Below are 23,558 nucleotides of genomic sequence, written 5' to 3'. Positions count from 1 at the left end.
GGACACCCCCATTATGCCAGCCTGGCAGATTGGGGAGTTGTAGTCCACCAGGGTGGCGCTGCACGCAGTGTCAGCGGTCAGACCACCACAACCACACCAGTCTGACCACCATAGTGAGTCTGGCGGTCTTAATGAGGGCCAAAGTCTTAAGTTCAGGCCAACCGCAACAAGCAGAGGTGGGCTACAGGCACCCAGTGAAAAATTTCGAAGATGCGTGAAACAGACTGAAGCGATGCATCTGTGTTGATCCCTGGAGGTGATCTTTTCTATGCAGTAGTGAAGATGTGTTGATTTACCCCATGCAACAGCGGTGATGCATCAGGTCCTAGATGCAGCGGTTCCATAGGTGATGCACTGAGGTCTATCCCCTCTGGAGAGGCGATGAATCAACCCTGATCTACGTAATGGGACGGATGTGCAGGCTTCGATCCACGCAACAGGAGTGATGTACCAGTTCAGATCTACCCAGTGGTGCCAATGCATTGTTTAAATTGCACCTAACACCTTAAGCCCACTTTCAAGGGTCCAGGACTGGGATGGCACTAATTGGCAGGGCAAACTCACAGATGGCAGAGTACAAGTGTAGCACTAGATGAGCTGGAAGTCTGTAATGTCCCTGAGACTTCAGAAAACAGGAGACCAGTCAGCTGGCCCTTGGAGTCACTCTGGGTTCTGGGTTTAAGTGACGTGGGTCTAGTCCTTCTCACACAGGCAAGGAGGGCAGGAGACAGCAGGTCAGCACTGAGGGAAAGCAGTTCTTCAGAGCAGCAGTTCACCATAGTGGCAATCCTTCAGCAGCACAGCAGTCCTCCTTCCTGGCACAGTATCCACAGGTCCAGAAGTGCATTGAAGTGGTAGGGTCTGCTGTCCAGTTATTTTACAAAGTGGTGCCTTTGACAGTAGGGGAGACATCCAATAAGTCTTTGAACTGTACAGTGGTCCTCTCTTCCTGCCCTGGACATGTAAAAGTTAAATATACATGTCCTAACTTTTAATTACACAGCACCCTGCCCTATGGGCTGTCTAGGGCCTAGCTTAGGCATGACTTATATGTGATAAAAGGAGAGTTTAAGGCTTGGCAAGAGATTTTCAATACCAAGTCGACATGTCAGTGTGACACTGCATTCAGGATGCAAAGGCAGGCATGGGACATTTTGGCCCTGATTTAAGAGGGCCTAGCACCTCCTGGCGCCACACTTGCTTCATTATTTTTTCGCCAATGTGGCCCAACAATGCCAAAATCACCTAGCTATATTTACAAAGTGGCGCAATGTATTGATTTAGCCACTTTGTAACCCCTTGTGCCACATATGCCTGCACCAGGCATAATGTATGCAAGGGACGCATTCCCCGTTAGTGGGGCTGAAAAAAATGGCGCAAAGAAATCTATCTTTGCGCCATTTGTTGCCGTATTTTTAATGCCTGAGCAGAGCAGGTGTTACAAGGAGGCACACCATTATTTATAATGGCCTCAATGTGCTTTGCATGATTAGCGTCAACATTTTTTACCCTAAACCTGCAAAGCACCAAATTTGCGTAAAAAATGTTGATGCTAGTTCCCTAACTACCGCCATGGTGCGCTGTATGTTAAATATGGCGCACACATAGTGACACTAAGGGGCTCAAGGAAAGTGGTGCTGCATTAAATGCAGCACCACTTTTCTTAAATCTGCCCCTTTATGCTTTATGATACTTAAGTGGGTGGCACAAATCAGTGCTCCTGGCACACTAGTAGCATTTAATGTACAGGCCCTGGTCACATGTAGTGCATGTTACTAGGGACTTATAAGTAAATCAAATATGCCAATTGGGTATATACCAGTCAAAACCATGTTTAAGGGAGTAAGCACAAGCACTATAGAACTGGTTAGCAGCAGTAAAGTGCACTGAGTCCTAAGGCCAACAAAAACGAATTCAGCAAAATTGGAGGGAAGGAGGGAAAATGTATGGGGGAAGTCCACCCCAAGGCTGACAGGTCTAACAGACTCTTTGAAATATTTCTTTCATTGCAGATTGTATATGATGTCTGCTTCTTCATTCCATCTGTAGATATAATCTAGGACATAGAAACATCAGTGGGCTAAGTGATGTGGAGAGTATTTGGCATCAGGCTATCTCCTCTTCTATCCGCATGAGTGGAGGATACAGGAAATATCTCCATTTCAAAATCTGGACATCAGTTATGTGCAATTCAGTGTTCCTTGAGACCCTAAAGATAGTCTCTCGCCTTCTAAGTGAGGCAGGATGCAGACCAACATCCTTTGACAACACCACTCATAGATAGCATTGGTAACTTAATGATGTCTAACTGAAAAGCACCATGCTGACACAATTCTGATATATAGGTAATTTGTTCAGCTAAATCTTTATACAAGGATCTCTAGTCTCTAGCTTGAGCCTTGGAGGGTGGGTGACGCTGTGGGCCCATATTGGACATCACAGAAACAAAGGTTTATGTTGCACCACAACATTTCCTTCTGTTTTTTCACGGTTTTAACCCTCTGTTCAGTTTCAGTACTACAGGCATAAGTAGTGTTAGCTCAGCACCTGGGAAAGCACAGCCTTTCTTAGACTTATTCTACTCCAGTGGCATCAGAACGATTTGGCGCAAAACTAGAAGATCTAGTCCACCATGCTTTTCATAATGCCAAATTCTCTGTCGTTTTTTGGATGACAGTCTCCTGCTAATACAGCCACCAAGCCATTAATTGCCAAGATACCACTGTAGTGCTTGAAGTTGTGGCAATAGGAGTTTTCCATCATCCTTACTAAGGATTGCTCATTACCAGATAGCACTAGGCAGCAATCCTGTGTTTGGGAGCTTTATATGCCTCTAGAGTCTTTTGATGTCTTCCATTCCATTATGGATTAGAAGCGTGCAAACCAAATCAGACCACTGAGATGGAAACGTTTCAGGATTATCTAGCCACTAAACATCTAAAGGCGGATTGCTTTCATTTATTAATCAGACATTCACATCAGAAGTTACCAGGAGACAAATCCAAATCAAGGTGTTGCCTATTGGGCTAAAATCTGCCTGACAGATGTTCACAAAAATGCTGGCCCTTCTAGTGGGTATACTCCCTGCAAGATGTATAAATGTATACCCTTATCTGAATAGTGACTCTTTCATGTCCTCAGGAAATTCTTAATTGGTCATTAAACCTTAAAAAACAGTCCTCGCCCTGTAACAGCACAAGGAATCCATTGTTGCCTCATTTGACACAGTGAAAGGAAAAAAGTACTTCTTCCAAATGGACTGGAAACCCCTCCACCTCTTAGAGCTACTCTGAGATGCACGACAGCCTCAGCAAACCAATGACTCCAGTCATAGGGGTTATGAACTTATGAATCTTCATTGTTCCATGGTTGAGATTGCACCAGCAATCATCAATGCATTATATGTTGAAATAATAGGTATCTGTCTAACTGGACAAAAGCAATTGAAATGTGGTTCCCTATTACTTTGTCAAGGATAGACAATGGTGGCTTCCGGATACCAGAGTATTTAGACTTCTGGATCTGTCACAACTGACTAAGGTCAGTCAAAGGCTTGGGTGGCACAATGTGGACACAAGTTCCATGAATTGCTGCAGAATCAATATCTATATTATTATATATAATTTGGAAAGCAAATTTGGACCTCTTGCACACTCTGGCTGAAACCGTTGTCTTCACAATATAAGCCAATATGTAGCAATGTCGTATGTCTCCAGCTTGGGAGAATCAGTACAAATCTCTGGAATTAATGGCTCGCAACTGTTCCCCCAGGCAAAGTTACACATAAATCCTCCTAAAGCAAGAACTACATGTAGTAAGCAGAAACAGAGAGGCAGACTTTCTAATGAAAGTATTTTCCAATGTTCCATTTATCTTCTCAGTGCCTAGAAATGTTCAAGTACATCCACAGTAAGTATGGGAATAAGCAATGGAACTCGTTGCATCACAGCACTATGCACTGTAAACTATGTAAACTGTTCCTGGGTGAGGAATGAGGCGGACTCCATTTCCTTCACCTTTCCAAAGAGTTTCTGTTTTTTTTACCACTTGTCCTATGATTGCCAAGGTCTGCAACATGATCTACAGAGAGAAAGGGTAAAGCTGAGAGTAAAGTTGTCCTAATGTGTTTCAGATGGTTTTGTAACAGAATCTGATGATATGTTTGTCTCCATTAACATTGCCAGATGTACCAGTTCTCACATTATATCACATGTCACTGATGGTCTATTTGGCCCACAAAGAAATGGGGTAATGTGGGAAATATCTGTTGCCCTTCAACAGCATCACAGACTACTCATAAGCTTTATTCTAGACATTAGGTTAGCTTTTGCTCTTGATGCTCCAAGAAATCTAATCTCCTTCGTTCTTAGCATAAGAATGATATGAGACTCGCAAAGTACTGGATTTCATATGTTCCATCTGGGTCTTGTAGCATCAATCTTAAGAGCACAAGTGACAGCTTGTTGGGTATTTAGAGCACCCAGGCCTGGATCGAAGGGGTGGAACTTCATGTCTCTATGCTATACATTTTGTAGTGTTCAAACTAGCATTTCAAAGAAAGTGTAGTTCCCTAAGAATTGTCATTTTGCATTTCACATTATAGGTTATCCAAAGGTTCCTAGTCAACCCAAATAATATGATAGTGTGAAAATGTGTTTTTCCAATCAGATTTTGCAAAAAAGGAAAAAAAACTGTCTTGAGCCTAGAATTGAGTCAAAAGCAGGTGTGCTTTATGCATTCAGTGGTGAATATTAAACTACTTCAGACACAATCTCTCAGATAATGTATTGTTAACTAAGAAGGAGAGCAATGGAGGAGATGCAACAATGTTAAGCAATAAAGTGGCATATTTATGAGCCCCTTGCGCTGCCATTACATCACTTTTTGTGATACAACTGTGGCACAAATCTCCAAATCATATCTATGAGGCCATGAAAAGCCAAGTTGTGTGTCTTCGAATGGCCTTTAAGTATGGAGTAATGAAAGGGAGTGAAAATGACTGCATTGCCTTACGCTGCGTTAGGGGGCCTTTCATGGGCATTGCTGTGGGTACTCCCATGCAACACCCATGGATTTTAAAGCATTTCCAAATTTACAAGAAATTATAAACCTGGGGATGTCCCAAAACCTTATGCCTCCCCAACAAGGAGAAATATCTTTATTTCTACTTCTTTTCCCCTCTTTCCATGTGTACTGCATTCTGCATAATGCAGCACACATGGAAATAGGAAAATGCACCAAAGAAATCCTGCATGCAACACAGGCACCATTGCACCATAGTGCTAGGGTGCCTGTCTCAACCCTAGGCAACCCATTGTGCGTCGGTGCAGGGAGAAAGGACATGAATGTGTTGTTTGCTATAGATATGGTGCATCCCCGCCCTGTCACTTCGACGCAAGGCAGCGTAGCTTTGACGCAAAGTGACTTGCTGCGCTGCCCTCTGCCAGATCCCCATAAATATGCCCCCTAGTCCCTAGAAGCAAAACAAGATATTAATGAGGAACCTTGGGCATGTTTCTGGTAGTTGTGGCCCAAAGTGTCAGACCTTCTTCAGAGAAGATGTATGTGAAGTACGTTAGCAGCACAAAAATGTCATAGTTGAGAAAGTAAACAGATAACAGTCCTAAATCTGGTTATTACATGTCATATTAAAATGACGACAAAAATTGCTAACATTAGTTGTGTACTTTTGAAGGAAAAAACAAATATAGTAAGTGCAAAATAACAGGACAGGCAACATTCAGTGTTTGTCTATGAGTCATGGGTGACTGAGTCATAGGCACATCTCAGGCAAATCTCAATGAACTGTGGTAGGCCAGAGTCTAGCTATTTGCTCCAGTTAACATATTTAGCCTCTGACTTAGGGCCTAATTATGAGTCTGGCAATCACTAGACTGCCAGATTCGTGGTGGCGGTCAGGACTGCCGCTGCTGTGGCGGTCCAACCACCACTTTGCGACCCTGGCAGTCAGACTGCTAGGGTACCGCCGGGACTGGTGATCCTGATGGGTTGACAGTGGAAGCAGGTCGCAATCAGCCAGGGTGGCACTGCATGCAGCACCGCCCTGCTGATTACGACCTGGTTCACCTCCAGCCTTTTCATGGCAGTTTTACCACCATGAAAATGCTGGTGGATAACAGGTGCAGGGGGCCAAAGGGGGGCCCCTGCACTGCCCATGCACTTGGCATGGACAGTGCAGGGGTCCCCCTGCCCAGCACCCTTGCAATGCTCACTGTCTGCACAGTGAGCATTGCAAGGGTGCTGGAGCCCCCTGCGGGCGGCAGCCTTACCGCAGGCTCGATTAGAAGCTGGGACAATGCTGCTGACACTTTCCCGCTGGGATGACTCCGCCCATCAGCCCAGCAGGAAAGTCGTAATGGGCCCGGCAGGGAGGTAGCCGATAAGGCTTCAACCTTCCCGTCAGAAGTTCGTTGGACAGGTCATCTCGTCTGCCGAACTCATAATCAGGCCCTTAGTCTTGAAAATGGAAATAAGAATCTTCCAGCAGGGCAAGGCATGATGTGGTGGCTGAGATCGGCATCACAAGTCATTCAGGCCTCACAAGTCAAGTCAGACCTCAAAATATTGACTGCCTGATATGCCTGTTAGTTGGGTAGCCATGGCATCTTGTTCAGGTCCTCCTAAAGTTGACAGTTTTTAAGTCTCAACTGTGCAAGAGGCTGAATATCATCTGTGTGGTCACTACATTAACTTTAGGAAGTTTAAGTCTATTCTCCATGTTAAGTAGGAAGCCTATTCGAGAATTATGTTTATAGGGTGCATAGGCTATTTTAAGAAATATGTCCTTGACTACGTATTCTAAATCAAAGGGTTTTGAATCTATAAACTTTAGCAACATGGAAGAACTTCAATTACCTGTAAGCTGTGTTTTCCCAACCAATCATTTTTGTTATTAAATCTTCCATTTTCTTAGGTTTACAGACAATTCTAAAAGGGGAGTGGTGGTGTTTGGTTCTTCCTTACTGAAATATTTGTGCAAAGTGAGTGCCCATTTAGTCAGTTGTGCTGACCAAACTTGACAAGGTTCAAACCTCACTTTAGTTTAACAGCATTTTAGTAGGTGTTGCCATATTTAGCACTAACTAATGTTACATAACACTCTAGTTATCACACATAGCCAGAATACATAATTCCGTAGTTAGCACAAAGATTAGCCACCATCAGTAATGCCCTAGTTTACACACAGCAAGACTGCACACCTCCTACTTAGTGCAAACTGCTTATTCCCATGATGTTACCTAAAATGCAAATAGGTGAATGGAGATAGAAAATATGCAGGACATTTTAAGAGTGTAGAACTCTTCCATAACCAGAGGGGCAGAGCTGCAAAGAAAAAGAAAGAAAGATGTCTTAGATTCTAATAACCTAAGAGAAGAATGTGGTTTAGACATTCTCTTATGGGCACACTGGAATGATGCATATCCTGTGTGACACCAGGGGTCTCATTACGAGACTCTCGCGGTAGCGGTCAAGACCACCGATGCTGTGGCAGTCTGGCAACCAGGCGCAGCCCATCTTTTAGGGCGGAGGGGCCATTCCCCTCCACCTTTTGCCCCTCATGAAGAGTGTCTGTCAGGCTGAACAATGGTCAGCCTGACAGACACTCTTCATTTTCAGCTTAGTCAGCCAGGAGTGAGACATGCACGATTTGCGCAGACTCCTGGCTGCCTGAGCTGAACTTTGCTGAGCTGAGGAGGTGACAGCTCCTATGGGCGTGACCTCCTCGGCTCAGCAAAGGTGCCTTGAGACCCTCCCCTGGGTGACGAGGAACGCGTCACCCATTGACACTTGCCCTGGGCACTTCAGGTTTAAGCCCTGAAGCGCGCAGGGCGAGTGTCGATCAGTGACACTTCGTTACAGAGTGGGGTGGGGTCAGCAGTCTCACTGACCCCATCTCACTCTGTGACGAGGCTGGGACTGCTGCCTTCCCTCATTGGCAGACCAATGAGGGAAGGCAGCAGTCCCAACCCTCCTGAGACCTCGAGGCTGAAGGTAAGTGTGTGTGTGTGTGTGTGTGTGTGATGTTTTAAAATGAATGTTTGATGTGTGAATGCATGTTTGAACGTTATGAGTGTTAATGGATGTGCGAGCATGCATGTGTGAAAGAATGAGTGTGTGTGTGATGTTTTAAAATGAATGTTTGGTCCGTGCGTGCATGTTTGAATGGTATGAGTGTTGTTAATGGATGTGCGTGCGTGCGTGTGTGTGTGAAAGAATGAGTGTGTGTGAACTTTTAAAATGAATGTTTGGTGCGTACGAGCATGTTTGAGTGTTATGAGTGTTGTTAATGGATGTGCGTGCGTGCGTGTCTGTGTGTGAAAGAATGAGTGTGTGTGTGTGTGTGTGTGTGTGTGTGTGTGTGTGCTTCCTGCCTGCCCCACTCCCTCCTAAAGCTGCCGGCAGCCACTGCTGGCCGCCACATAAAGACCCTGGTGGTCAGACCGCCAGGGTTCCCCCAGCACTGCCAGGGTTCCCCCAGCACCGCCAGGATCCATGATCCCAACGGCATATCTGTGGCAGAGATCGTAATCCACTAGGCAAGCACTGTATGCAGGCCTGCCCTGCAGATTACGACCTCTTTCTCTGCCAGCCTTTTCATAGTGGTTTCACAGCCATGATGAGACTGGCAGAGAACAGGTGCAGGGAGCCACTGGGAGGCCCCTGCACTGCCTATACACTTGGCATGGGTAGTGCAGGAGTTCCCCTGCAGCAGCACCATCACAATGTTCACTGCCTGCCTTGCAGACAATGAACAATGCAAAGGTCCTACAGCATTGTCGCTGGCTCAATTACAAGCCAGAGACAATGCTGTAGCCTGTTTCCCAGTATGCCAGTGGGTGGAAACCAAGGTTTCCTCCTGCCGTCCTGGTGGGAAAATCCTAATAGGTCCTCCGAGCTCGCCTCAATGAAGGCAGTGGCCACCCTGTCTGGAATTTGCAGACGGGCTTTCCTGTCCTTCAAACTCATAATGAGGCCCCAGGTGTCTTTTTGTATGCAATTTCAATGAGCACAGATACATTACTGGTTGCTGGTACACAGCTTGCAATACCAGTACTGCAGGCCTGTTAGATATGCATTACTGTGAATTGCAGGCTTGGTATTGCCAGCTTTGGCATTACAGCACCCACTAAGCTGCAAATCTGCAGACCATTTCTTTAGGTTTAATTTCCTGGAGTCGGTGCATTGGCTTTCTAAAATATATGCAGGAGAAATGCATTTCCATCTGCTTGCAAGTAATTTACTTGCTCCCCCTAATGTACGTGGATAAAAAGTAATTTATAATTAAATCTTTTCCATAGGTCACTCTTGGTTGCTTACCGGCATTGCATGGTGCTCCTAAAACAAGTGGTCATTTGCCCAAGAACTGCTATTTCAATATATTTGACTGACAATTTGAGCAAAAATTTAGTAACCACATGCTGACATTTTTAAATCCAGTCATATACAATCAAAACAAGCATTGACAAAACCAATTGGTCTTGCATATCAGAAATATTGACTTTGCCAATCTTTTTTAGCCATATTGTACAGTACCAAGGTTATTTTGCAGCATGGCTAGCAAAAAAAAGTGTGATTGTGCAGTTACCACGTTGTTTTGTAAATGTGTGCATGCATTCGGCGTGCATGTTCATTCATACAAAATGACTTGTGCAGTTTTTTCTTTTTATTTAGTGATCCCAGATGGATCGATAAATGCAAAAACAGAAGTGTGAAGGCACTGCTTTGAAATGCAGCATCAAAGTGCTAAAAATAGAATTAAAAAGGATGATGGGTTACAGGAGCGTTTTGGGGAGAGGGTGAGAAAGGGTGGTTGGGGAAGAAGCAAACACAGTGGGGTGGTGAGAAGCAACATGAGTGAAAGAGAGCAACATGGACTGCAGGGAGAAGCGATTAAAGGCGAGAGAGCATAAAACAAGTGTGGATAGGGTTAGAGAAACACATGGGCATGAGATAGTAACATGGGCACATGAAGGACATAGTTGTAAGACACATGCATTTCCATTGGGTGCTTAAAAAAAGTAGTTCCCTAGAAGCAAGTAGTGGAAGCACATAACCCAGCTAATCAAAGAGACGGTAAAGAGGCTATGCTGCATCAGAGGGAAACAAAAGATTGACTAACTAGGAGATGAACAAGAAGCAGGCAAATAAAAGTGACAATAATGCCAGCCAATGGTAAGCAATGGAAAGGCTGCAAGCCCCTATATGTTCTTGGAAATCCCCCAATTTCATTGGCAACCAGGCAGCTTGTGCTGCGTCATAGGCTCGACCTAAAAATGTTATCATAACTTTTGATTAAACTATAACTTAATTGTAATGCTGAATAATGTATTAACACAAAACTCTCATCCTGTAGAATAACCATATTGCAAAAGCGCAGCAGTATAGGGAAAGTGGGAGCATTTTGCCTCCCTTGAAATGGATAAAGGATCGAGTAGACTAGCATACACTTTTGGTAGTTTATTAATACAAGATGGGAAGTTTATGTCTCTGCAATATTCAAATGAACCTGTGGTTTAATCTTAACGTATATCGCAGCTGTGAAACAGAATGACTCTAGTGATTGTCCAGAAATCAAATTAAAAAGAAGCATAGAAATGACGAGTTGCATTTGTCTTTTAATAGTATCTTCCATTTTTTCATCAATTCTTATTGTCTTTCCTTATCTTTGTATTTACATAATTTTAAACTCTTTTTAGCATAATTATCTGACATTTGTAAGCAAGAGTGCCTTGATGAAGGAATTTCAAAACGTGTTGCCAAACTAATGTATTAATAATGTATTATTAACAGCTCAATCACACACAAACCCGTAAAATTGAAGAGTGCAGAGACTGATACTAAATTGCAAAATTTTAAGGGGCCTATTACAACTTTGGTAGTCATACTACCGGCCCGCCGTGGCGGGGGTCAAGAAAAGGCTGATACACTGGCAGCATCTTGACCACTGTATTACGAGTTTTCTGCTGGGCTGGCTGTGTGTGGGAGGAGCAGTCATGGGGGCGGCACGCTTTGACTACAGAAAAGGGTCGGAAGCCAATCCTAGCAATACTGCCAGGCCTGCAGCCAGTTGGGTGCACTGTGTCCTTGCACCATGTTTTAAAAGTAACACAGTGCGTACCTCCAAACCACCGGTATTGCGGGGCAATATATGAGCAGCGGTCACATTTCATAAGGGCACAGTCGCCTTAGAGCCATTACCGTGGCTCCTGCCTTTCTGCCGATTGTCGGATGGCGGTGTCCCCACCAGGAAAAGGTCGATGGAAAGGCAGGTCCTGATTCGGCCAGTGGGAAGGTTTGCAGGACCTCCTCCATGGTCCACCTCAGCCTCTCCTGCCACAGGAGCAGGAGTCTTTGCAGTGGCAGCAGTTCAGCTGTGGTCTTATGGCCATGTTTCTGCCATGTTCATAATCAGGCAGTCGGTCCTCCAAGGCAGCAGGAAACAAGACTGCTGAAAAAGCGACGGTGGTCCTATTCCACCAAAGTAATAATCAAGCCATAAGTCTTGTTGAAACATTTTGAATAATAAACTTTTCTAAGTTGAGAGTGCCCTGTTCATGTCACTGCAAAACGCTTGATGAAATCTCCATGGATAGTTGTATGCAAATATGAAATCCTTGAATAAAGATATTTCTTAACAAGGAATCCATGAGGTTTTTATTTTGTGGTCGTTTTGATTAAAAAAATGCTAGAACAAGAGTACAAAATTGGTGCATCAACTGTTAATCTTGTTTCTATTACACTGAAACCGATCCTCATTTTTTTAATGAGCGTAACTTGCTACTGGAAATTGAATGCTGCCTCACCTATTCACAAGAAGATCATCGTGAATCAAGGCCATTTTTAGGGTCGAGCACAAATCGCTCCATCCCTGGTGTAATCTCTCTGTGTGCTTTTAACCATGCCCATGTCAACCCCCTCAATTTGGTTGGTTTGTGGGCTTGCCTTTTATAATTAGCTTGATTTCATTTGTGGAATGCATGCATAGGTCTTGCCTCTTCCGATGTTCAGCCTGCCTCCAGTGCACCGACCAACTACTGAAAACACACAAGGCTACATGGTTTCCGTATGGTTTATGCACTATTTTTTCTCTTTATTTCGGAGGCAGCACGATCTCGCTGGGCAGACGTTGAACGCTTTGCATAACATCAACCCTGTTACATGGATAATTGCACTTTTGCCATTTACATGGGTAATTGCACTATGCGGTTACACGGATAATTGGACTTTTGACCAGTAACGTGGATAATTGCATTTTTGCCGATAAGTTTCACTGCGAGTGGACTTCTGTTTCCTTTTGTGTGTGTTGCTTTGCGCTCATGGTGGGTGTTGGCTCGTTTATGTGAAACTGTTTTACTTTTCAGTTTATGTGTCAAGAAAAGTCCGGTTAGGAGTTTACAACGCTAATGGCTTTAACTTGAGTAAACGCAAGACCCATTGTATTTCAAAGGCTTGTGAAGTAGATTCTGTCCAAGTCCCATTGTTTTATAAGGCCCTAGTATGCTGAGTAAAAACTAAACGAATTAAGATGTTTACCTTTAGATGAGTATGGTGCCCCTCAGGAAGGCACTTTAGATGAGTATGGTGCCCCTTGGGAAGGCGCTGTGCTGTACTCAGTTCAGAGGTCCTTTTTCTTGCTGAGGCAGAAGTGGTTTAAAATATGTTCTTCAGGGAAGCGTGTTATAAACAGAACATGTTTGAGCGTTATTCACACGCAAATGCAATGAACATATCAGACTGAGGACCCGGCACGAAGGGTTGTATGTCACCACCTAAAATAAAACAGAGTCCATATACCGCTACATAGAATCTACTACATTGAAATGAGCCCCTCTGAGATTACCACTGCAGGGATTACTACTCCTGAGGTTACCCCTACTGTGATTACTACCTCTGAAGTTACTAGTGCAAAGATTACCTCTGCTGAGATTACCACTTTTGAAATTACCACTGCAGTGATTACCACAGCTGAGATAACCACTACTGTGATTACTATCTCTGAGGTTACCACTGAAGAGATTACCACTGCTGAATTACCACTATTGTGATTACTACCTCTTAATGTACCACTGAAGGGATTACCACTGCTGTGATTACAACATCTGAGATTACCCTGCAGGGATTACCACTGCTGAGATTACCTCTACTGTGAATACTACCTCTGAGATTACCACTGAAGGGATTACCACTGTTGAATTACCACTACTGTGATTACTACCTCTGAGAGTACCACTGCAGGGATTACCACTACTGAGATTACTAACTCTGAGATTACCACTGCTAATATTACCACTACTGTGATTACTACCTCTGATATTACCCCTGCAGGGGTTACCACTGCTGAGGTTACTACTACTGTGATTACTACCTCTGAGATTACCAGTGCAGGGATTACCTCTCCTGAGATTACCACAGTTGAAATTACCACTGCAGGGATTACCACTGCTGAGATTACCACTACTGTGATTACCACTACTGTGATTACTATTGCTGAGATTACCAATGCAGGGATTACCACTGTTGAGATAATCACTTCTGAGATTACCACTACATTGAGTAAAATAGATTCAAGAGTAAGTGTACTGACCCTATGCTAATGTACACCCTAAGATAAAACCTTACTTTACAACTACCCACCACCCTATCTTTATGGCCATGCAGAGCCCTCTCCTTAACCCAGTGGTTCCATTGCGCTGAGGGGTTCCAGTGGGCCCACCAGTACATATTTTGGAAGACCAGGACTCTTTCACTCTGTCCTACAGTGGTCCTATTGGTGTTTACAATTCATGAGCTTGCCCTGTCCGTTAGTCCCGCCCAGGCATAGACATGGCTGTAGCATTCTCAAATGGCAGGGACACCACGCGCTTCATTTTCCTGCATCCATTCTTATGATAAACCATTCTGTGTCCAGGCAAAGACCTGCTTTCATTTTCATAAAATAATATTTTGTACCCTGTAACAAGTCCTGCATTTCAGGATTTTTATAGAGTATTTCCCTATTCTTTGTCCATGTACACAGGCATGCTATCAGTTTTAGGTGGATCAGCCCCTTTGATATTTTAGTAGATGCTGGTTTGTTTCACTTCTTGCCTTTTTTTCAGTAGAACACTAAAAATGTGTCCTGCATATTCTAGACACGCTTCTGCTTCATGAAAGGTGTTTGGGAAAAGGCAGCTGCGTTTACTTCTTCACTTTCTGTCTCTCTGCAGTTCCAAATTGCCAGGTACCTCCGTCACTCACTCTAAGTCACATTCTCTCACTTACTCATCCTCACTCCCACTCAGGGGTGTAGCTTTGGTGGGGTCCTTGGGGTGTTCCACCTCCACTAATAAATGTATATTCTAATGAATTGTTGGATACATGTGCTTTCACTTGGGCATGGTGAGTTGTCTGTCGGGTTTCACCTGGGAATTTTGCACGTACACACAGACAAAGCACACACACTCTCTCTCATCTCTGTTTTGAAAGCCCAAAAAATGTTAATTATTTTACAAAATATTATGTTCCTCTCACTTATTAATCATACCAATCTGCACTGCTCTCTCTTTCCACTGCCGCTTATGCCACTCTCATGCTATCTGCTTGTCATATGATGTATTTTAACAATATATGCCGGCCAGGGGTGGCTCCTTTAGGGGCAAAGCTGCAGAGTGGGGGCACAACAACATTCAGTGATTCTTGGAATTTGCATGAATGGGAAGGATGGAAAATGAAATGTATACATACATTTGATAAACTATCTGCCATGTGAACCTGCATAATGACATTATGTTATTATCTGTCTGAACAACATATTGTCCTTTATTGAATTTTTATGGACATTTTACAGCGAAACCTGCTGTGTTGCCACTATATTTTAAAGACCTTTTGGGGAGGGATGGTCATGCTTAGCACACAACATAAAATGATTAGAATGTTTCAATAGCGTACATACTTAAACTCTGGATTTTCAGTCAATCTACGTTAAAATACTATGCTGTCAAATTCTCAATTTTTAGGGTTGAGCGCAAAGCAGTCTTTCCCTGGTGTAATCTCTGTGGGCTTTTAACCATGCCCATGTCAAGCCCATCAGTTTGGTTGGTTTGTGGGATTGCCTTTTAAAGTTAGCTTGATTTCATCAGTGGAAGGCATGCTCGCGTCATGCCTTTTCAGGTGTTTAGCCCGCCTCGAACGCACCTGCCAACTACTGAAAACATACAAGGCTCCATGTTTTCCGTATGGTTTCTGCACTATTTTTTCCCTTTATGTCATAGGCAGTAGTAGTGCGCTTTGCATGACATCGAGCCTGTTACATGGATATATGGATATTTGAGCTTTTGCCGGTTACATGGATAATTGCACTTTTATTGATACGTTTCACTGCAAGCGAACTTCTGTTTCCTTTTGTGTGTTTGCTTTGCGCTCATGGTGGCATTGGGCTTGCTTATGTAAAACTATTTTACTTTTCAGTTTATGTGGCTAGAAAAGTCCGGTTAGGAGTTTACAACGCTAATAGCTTTGACTCGAGTAAAAGCGAGACCCATTGCATTGCAAATGCTTGTTTTCATTATGCCGGTGGTATTTCGATAATGTTGTAGAATGTTTTCATGTAATTCGAGGCGATGTAGTATAATTAAAAAAAATGTTGCCTCGAAAACGTCAAGACCATCAGGCACTCTTTACAGTACAGTCGTATTTAGTGAATATTAAATTAAGGTGCGATTCACCCTTTTAAACATTGTGAAACCTCGCACAACAACCACAATTCGTTCTGAAACAATCGCAAGACAAAATGAACACGTAACCAATGGAGAATATTTGTATTTTTTCCCCTTACCAGTACAGTCGGCGAAAGGCCCTGGCTCCATGTAAGCAGTGAATGGACATTTTAATTAGAGGTGCACATAAAATGCATGGCCGGTTTAAATGGCGAGTAATAAATTACTGCTCGGGAAGCAGCTATGCACTGGTGGGAATGATTAGAAAATGCTTATCTAACCGGTCTTCCCTTCCTTGGGCTGTTGACACTGTTCTTCAGTGTCTTTTTGAGCTGCTGTGGATGCCAGCCTGTCCCAATAAATAACGGCCCGCGCTAATTTATTGAGACTCAGAGCCACGCTCTCTATTGATTGAAGCGGGAGATTGCTGACGTCTGTTGGGGGCTTGGCGTCTTGTAGTCAGGCCAGCGCTGCTCACTGCCGCTGCTGCTTGACTGCAAAATCTATGCTCGTTTCTGAATGCATGCTGCTTGCGTTGTGCTTAATTTCTTGTATTGACTTTCATTGGCCTTTTGCATGTCTGGAACATGGAAAGAATCAACGAATTACTTTTTTCATTTCTGCTTTTCAATGAAATCACTTATTGCACAGCATGAATTTTGAATGCATGAGTTTAAAATGTAGTTGTATCAAGAAGTTTTCCTTGTATCACTTGCCAACTCAGTGTGCAGATTTTTCCTGTCCTCAGGAGTTACAAATGAATGTATGTTCTCAATGGGAAAGTACGTTAATAAGCCACTAGTTTATTTTTCTGGTCAAATAAAGTTAAACCGTAACCTGCCGTTTTTAAATGCATTAACTGGGCAGCTCTGTGTCATCACAGTCCTAAATGAGAAAAGGTTTTGGTGGCCACAATTTGTATTCCTAAAATGCTGAGATGTACCAATGAATGTAATGTCAACATCCTCGCGCTATACACACATTCGCTCTTGCATACACCACTCCCTCTCCAATTCTGTCTGCACAACGTCCAGTCTTATGGCGTTTGTTGTGGCTCTGTCACCTAGAAGTGATGGCTCAGACAATAGGTACGTTTTTAGGATGTAGTAGTGTGAATCTGTTTTATTTGTACAAGAGGGTGCCCCTGCACATATCCTACAAGCTATTGCTGAGATATCCAACGGCATCATTGATTGTCAAGTTTGGGCAGCGCTTATTGGCAATTTATTTGCCCGCAATTGTAATGGCAACGCAGAAGAAGTTGTGGTTTTCCAAGTTTGCCAGGGAATTGGTAGTGAGTAGTGCTATGCAAGGGAGTAGCCAGAAATGAAAATGCCCCCTACTTTGATCCATAGCTCGATTGCTATTGGGTGAGCAAAGCAAAATGCGCCCTATCTACTCGAGATGAGGTCCTCTCATACTTTTTTCTGTCCATCTATTCATCCGCCCTTTAAACCTTTCATACATCCATCCATCCATCTATCCATCTTTTAATGCTTCCATTCATCCATTCCTTCACCATTCCATGCATTCACACCCTTTCATCATTACAGTCTTCCATCCACCCCTCCATCCTTTCACTCACACATTCAGGCATTCATCATTCCTTGTCCCTATCCATTCATCCATTGTTTTATCCATCTAGTAATTCAGCCATCTTTTATCAATTCACCAATCCCCTACTCATCCTTCCATTCAGCAGTCCACTCATCAACCCACCCATTCATCCAGCCTTTCATCATTCCAGCCACTTTCCTTCACCAACTCACGTGACTGTTGTGTTACCCTTCCTTCTATCAGTTCTTTCATTCATGCGACCATCCTTTCACCCTTTTGACCCTTGCTTCTTGTCATAGTTTCGTTCCTTATTTTGAAATGTCCTTCGTTTCACTCTTGCTTCCAGACCCCTTTCTCTTTCTTTCTTTCTCGCTCTTTTTCACTTCGTTTCGTTGCAGTGAATAACTTTGCTCTGCTGACCTCTGTTATTGTTTCCCCTCACCTTTGAGTTGTTTAAGAGTTTTTATTCTGTGGAGGTGATAACAAACAGGCTTATAAATAAATAACTGTGTCAATTCCACCCCGCTTAAAGCAGGGAGTTCAGGAATACCACCAGTGTATGTCCTGTTTGATTTTGCATTGTTTAAAAGAAAATGACTGGAGGCAGGTTCAACTAATTACTGACGCCGCTTAACCCCAGATTATATTAGCTTTTCAACAGAGGCTAGATGCCAAGTGCAGCCTGCAATGCCCTAACCACGAGACTTCGAAGCTAAGGACAAACTACTCATTAAATTATTTTGTGCAGTGGAATCCAAACAATGCTGGACAAACAAGATGCCCTCCTTTGAGCCGGAAAGCGGAAAATAAGTATTAAAAAAGTGGATAACATAGGCAATGATGTCATTCATTCACAGCTAAAGCTACCATACAGAGAATGTGAAAATAACATGTAATAGTTATTTTACCTTTTGTAACTCCACTTGCATATTTCCCAAATACAGATATGTAACTGGATGTATAAATTACTCAGAGTGACATTTTCAGACAAAAGTTGGGAGAATAAGCTTGTTTGGTGCGTTTGAAAGGGCTGTGCTTCAACGGGTTAGACAAATGTTTTGAGTTTAAATTAATAACATGTTGGTGCTCATGCTCTAATAAGAGTAGAGATGGTTTAGAGTGGCAGCCAAAGATGTTTGTAGTGCTGCCGCAGCAGACTTTAGTCAAGTTAAAAACCCTAATTAACACCCTTAAAAGCTATTTTAGAAGCAAGGATTGGGCAGTATATCCAGCTGGAGATGGCGGTATTTCCTCACGTCTTCCTAAATTCATTGGCTCGCTGTAAAACGTGGCCTCACAGGCAGGCAGGAGATGGCAGAATAAACAATGTGAAAGGTCCTGGCCTAGCCTGTATTTCCACAATAGAGATCATCTCTCGAGCTCTCATCTGCAGCTGTTGATGTGGATGTAGTCATTTGCTTGCACTGAACAGCTTGAGATTCTACAGCAATATTTCATGTATATTTGTGAGTGTGGAGGACGCACACAGTGGACAGTTGGTATTGAGCTATTTTTCCTAGACCGTCCTCAAAGTTCAAACCAAGACACAGGTATAACTCGAAAGCATCACTCTTGGATCATTTCTATTTGACCTCACTTCACAAGTGTTACTCAAGTATTTAGGTCCATACTGCCTAATTTGAAGCGAGGAATCCATCATTTATGTATCATACTGATTATTGGCAAGCAGTTGTGTGGATGCTACACAACTCTGTGTCCATTTAATATTGTCATTCCACACACTGTATTATTTTAGTAAATATGTGGAAGTGGTCAGTATCTGGTTTTGTGAGCATGGGCCAAAGTTCAATGAAGTGAAGACACCATCTTTAACAGCCCTTGGGTTTCCTTTGATAAAAAGCTCTCACTGGGGACCCAGATGCCTACATCCCTTCATGATCTCCTTTGGAAGCTTCTTCTTCACTTGTCCTGCAGTGGTGTTCGTGGTCGTACCACGTCTTCATTAGGATAACAGATTGCACCCGGATTGCACCAGGCGTAATGCAGTAACCTATTCTACACAATCAAAGCTGTCAGAATGCAGCAGCCCACCTTCTAGTTCCTTTTAACAATACAGGGCGTATTCTCTTAAATGGCTTCCTGTTGCACAGCGTCTAGATTTCAAAATGCAATATATAACTGACAAAGATTTCTTCATAATAGGTGTCCGCTTTCTACAGAAAAAAACAATACATCGTACTTCTTTGAGATAACTGAATGAGGTCCACCACAATCCTGTGTTCTTGGCTTTGAGTTGTAGTATGCTATGACTGGGTCCATCACATGAGGGAATTTCAGGAATTTTCTGAAGCCAAAATGCTGTCCCCCTGTCATCAGCTATGATGACTAATGGCGAGTTAGGTAAGTAATGTTTTTTTATTCCCGACCCTGCTCTTCCTTGCAACGTGAGGAAGTAAATCCATATTTCCGCAACAATAAGGAATACTGCACACTGAATACACCATAAAAAGAAATCATGCACTGTGTGTACCACAAACAGTGCTGCCACTAATTTAGAACTGGACTTACGTGGATCCACTGGGATTCATACCCTCATATTCAGGCTACACGCAGATCTTTTCCGGGGGTAAATTGATCTGGCAAACGTAATCAGTGGCCAGATTACATGAATGTTGTACTGGTAATGAAGTGGAGTGCATGTCCTTTATCAGCGTTATATCTGTTTTAGTAGTAAATAAAGGAAAAAACAAGGCTTTGCTGGTATCACATAGAGATTTCCCTTTATGGTGAAGGCATTATTTGCTGTGTTTCTGTAATATGGGATGGACTTTATTCATTATGTACACTTTTAAACTGTGAAGGTGACACTAAGTTGAGGTAAAATCGATTTTTTCTATATTAAGTTTTCCACTTTTAAATTGTGTTTCGCATTGTTTTATGTGTTGTAAATCTTCCCTGTTGGTCGATGGGCTCTAGGTGGTTTCCCTTGCTGCTGGGCTTCCCACTTTCTTAAGGCAATAACAATCTATTGCAGGGTCTATCAAGTCTTTCTGAATAAAATGGCTGGACGAACCAGACAAGTTGCTGGTGACGGAAGCTACTGTGCATGAATACAGTGAAGAAAATGCTAATAGATTCCATTTGGTTTGTGGAACTTGTTATTGGTGTCTAATGGCTTCTACTGGTTTACCAACACAACCCTCCTTGTAATTTATCTGTTCGACGCATGTGGCACAATGCTCAAAACATGTATGTGCTAGAAGTAGGTACAGTTGAAACAATTTGCTGCTCACCTTCTTGAACTCCCAGTAAGATCCCTTCAGCCCTCATCAGTGGACCAAAACTTTGCTATGTGTGAATTTTACCAACATTTTTCAGGATTCCAGTGAGACCTTTGAATACGTACATTTGGTAGTGACTTTCCTTCATATTGCAAACTTAATTTTATTAGTCACACCTCCAAGCTCTTTTCCAATTGAAAGTCTTGTCTCTTGGGACTCTTGGGTGATGTTTCTTTCTGTTTTCTTGCCTTGCTTTCCTGACTGGATTCTAGAGTAAAGATGCTGGCATCAGAGCATTGGTTATGTTGGATGAGCAAGGAGGTAAGCAAATTGTACCTTGGAATTTACATATGTCTAATTAACCCGATATGTAATGCTCATTTACCCTGGCACTTTCTGCACAGACAGCAGAAGCATCATTGTTTTCACTTTTAACGTGAAATTGCTAGAGAGGGTGATTTGAAACAGGAAAGGCCCAATTGTGTGTTGTACGAGTACATATGTACTTGTCAGTGGTTTGAGAAGTAATCCAAACACAAATGTTTTATTTCCGCATTAAGATCACCTTTCGATCATGTGTATAACTGTGAAAAAGAACATGCAGCTGGTGGGCATACATGAGATAAAGTCTACTTCTATCAGAATACCATGTTCTAAGAATACCATGTGGTGCATGTTCTCATTGTGCCTTAATATCCATTTCCACCTACCATCCTGACACAGTCTTACAACTGCAACTTGGCTCAAAGTGAAACTGCCTCTAAGTGCTCCACAGATTGCTCTATAGAACATTTGCACAAAGTTGCTACTCGTTCCAAACATTTTATGTGACTCTCCAGCCCCTTTATCATTCTAGCTTTTTGGTGGCACAGTTCTACTGTGAAATGTTGAACACCTCAACATATTTCTCGGTGTATAAAGTAGGATATCCGTGTATCATATGCAAAGAGATGGACACACTGAAAACACATGGGTGACTATTAAGTGGCGAGGCAAACAACCTAATAATTCCCTGATTTGTGGAAGATGTAGGATCATCTATGTCTTGGAAATGTGTCTAATTGTCAAGTGGTGATTCAATATTCAACTTAAATAAAATGCAAATTTTAAATTTTGCCTAGAAAAAACAACTTCCCTCTACTTAAAAATGTGCAAGCATGCGTAGGGTTGTGTTTTTAAGCACAGAAATTGAAGCACAGCAAACCAACTGTTTCAAAAAGTGTTTCTTACGATAATTATATGGACGGTTGGCACATGCTACTTGTGATCAGACCATAATATATGTTGCAAATATCTCTGAAAAGTATCATCACATTTTTAGTTTGTGTATTTCAGAATACTAACTGCATTTACTTATCTTTACATTTTACAAAGTGCACCAACTAAGGATGCTCTTTCTCATGTACAGTCAATGTATGGATGTGAATTATTTTTATCTCATTATCTAGCAAAAACATTTCTGCAGTCTTTGGTTTGCCACGTGTCATAACAGGCAATAATGGCAAAGGCATTGATGTCATAACACCATAATTCAACAGAGATGCAAAAAGTCTTCCAGTCAATGAGTGAGTTATCTTGAACCGAGAAACACCTCTCCTGGGTTGGATCTGAAAAGTGAATAGAATAAATCTTCACTACCAAGTTACTACTTCTTCAGTTCTAGACTGAAGAAATAGGAGGAAGTCCAGGGTTCTATTGTATGACACTATATTTTAAAAACAATATCGACATACACAAATATCACCAAAAATATTGAAAACAAAAATATTGCAACCCTATACTTAAACAGTAAAGAAACAAATATCAGTAAAAATATTGTTGAAATAATATCTAAAAAACTGTATTGTAAATACAAATAAAGAAATAACAAATATCACATATGCATTAAAACAAAGGAAACATACCCACAATCACAACAGCCAAAATATCAAACACAGGAAAATCAACATAATTCTAAACAAAACAAACAATATTAAATGAAGTATATACATATAAAAATGAATCAAAATAAAATAGATATTCATTAAATACACAACAAAAATACTAACTGGATGTTAGAAATTGGGTTTCCAGTTGGCAGAGGTATACACCCTTGTCCAATTATGGATCAAAATCCTAGTCAGGGTAAACCACACACAATCCAAATTATCCTGTGCCCACCCTCTGGTAGCTTGGCACTGAGCAGTCAGGTTTAACTTAAAAGGCAATGTGTAAAGTATTTGTGCAATAAACCATGCAATAACACAGTGAAAACCCCCCACAGGTTTAGTGAAATACATGATATTTATCTAGTTAAATTAAGGTCAAAACGATAAAGATTCAATAAGCACAAGTTGAAATATCACTTTTGCAATGTTAAGAAGAGTCTTAAATCTTAAAAATCAACAGATGTCTCTTGTGTGCACAAAGTACCTGGTTTGCGTCAAAAATTACAGGCACGGAGACCGCAGAGGAGGAGATACGTAGAAAAATAAGGTGTGCGTCGGATTTTCTGATGTGGCACAGACGATGCGTAGTTTCTTCCCATGCTGCAAGGGGCTTGCATCGATTTTTGGCACGCAGTCTTGGTTCCTCACTGCGATGTGGGGATCTTTTGACGCCCAGGGATGATGCATGGAAATCCTGGGCGTGTGGGATGAAGCCACAGGCGCTGCGTTGATCCGGTAGGCGATGCGTTGAGTTTTCTGTTGCACGGCAGGTGCTTCATCGATTCTTCACTCAGAAAGTCGGGCTGCGCCATTCCGGCTCTGCTCTACATTGGTCCGGTAGGGCTGTGCGTCGAAGTTCCAGTCGCAATGCAGGCGCTGCGTCGATCTTCACTCAGGAAGGTGGGCTACGTCATTCCGGTATGGCTGTATGGCGAATTTCTAGTTGCAAGCCAGGCTGTGCGTCGATTTTCGGTGCACAAGGAATTTCCTTGAAGAGATAAAGCGTTTTTGGCCCTGAGACTTCAGAAAATAGAAGTCAAGTTCCATCCAAGCCCTTGGCGAGCACTTCTCAGCAAAGGCAGAGGCCAGCAAGGCAGCAGGGCAACAGCAAGGCA

General features: G+C 42.6%; 1 protein-coding gene across 5 annotated transcripts in view; it reads left to right on the top strand.

Annotated features, from left to right (window-relative positions):
- Positions 1-23,558, top strand: part of LOC138295682 (synaptosomal-associated protein 25-like) — a 593,575-nt gene that overhangs the window by 410,015 nt on the left and 160,002 nt on the right. For all 5 annotated transcript variants that reach the window (XM_069234122.1, XM_069234124.1, XM_069234121.1 and 2 more), the window contains one exon: positions 20,788-20,836. In XM_069234122.1, coding sequence (XP_069090223.1) covers positions 20,788-20,836 — 49 coding nt within the window. The remainder of the gene's footprint in view (positions 1-20,787; positions 20,837-23,558) is intronic.

This window comes from Pleurodeles waltl, chromosome 5 (assembly GCF_031143425.1).
Source record: "Pleurodeles waltl isolate 20211129_DDA chromosome 5, aPleWal1.hap1.20221129, whole genome shotgun sequence".
Classification (NCBI taxonomy): domain Eukaryota; kingdom Metazoa; phylum Chordata; class Amphibia; order Caudata; family Salamandridae; genus Pleurodeles; species Pleurodeles waltl.
The sequence above is the reverse complement of the archived record's forward strand: the minus strand, read 5'-3'. Positions and strand labels throughout refer to the sequence as shown.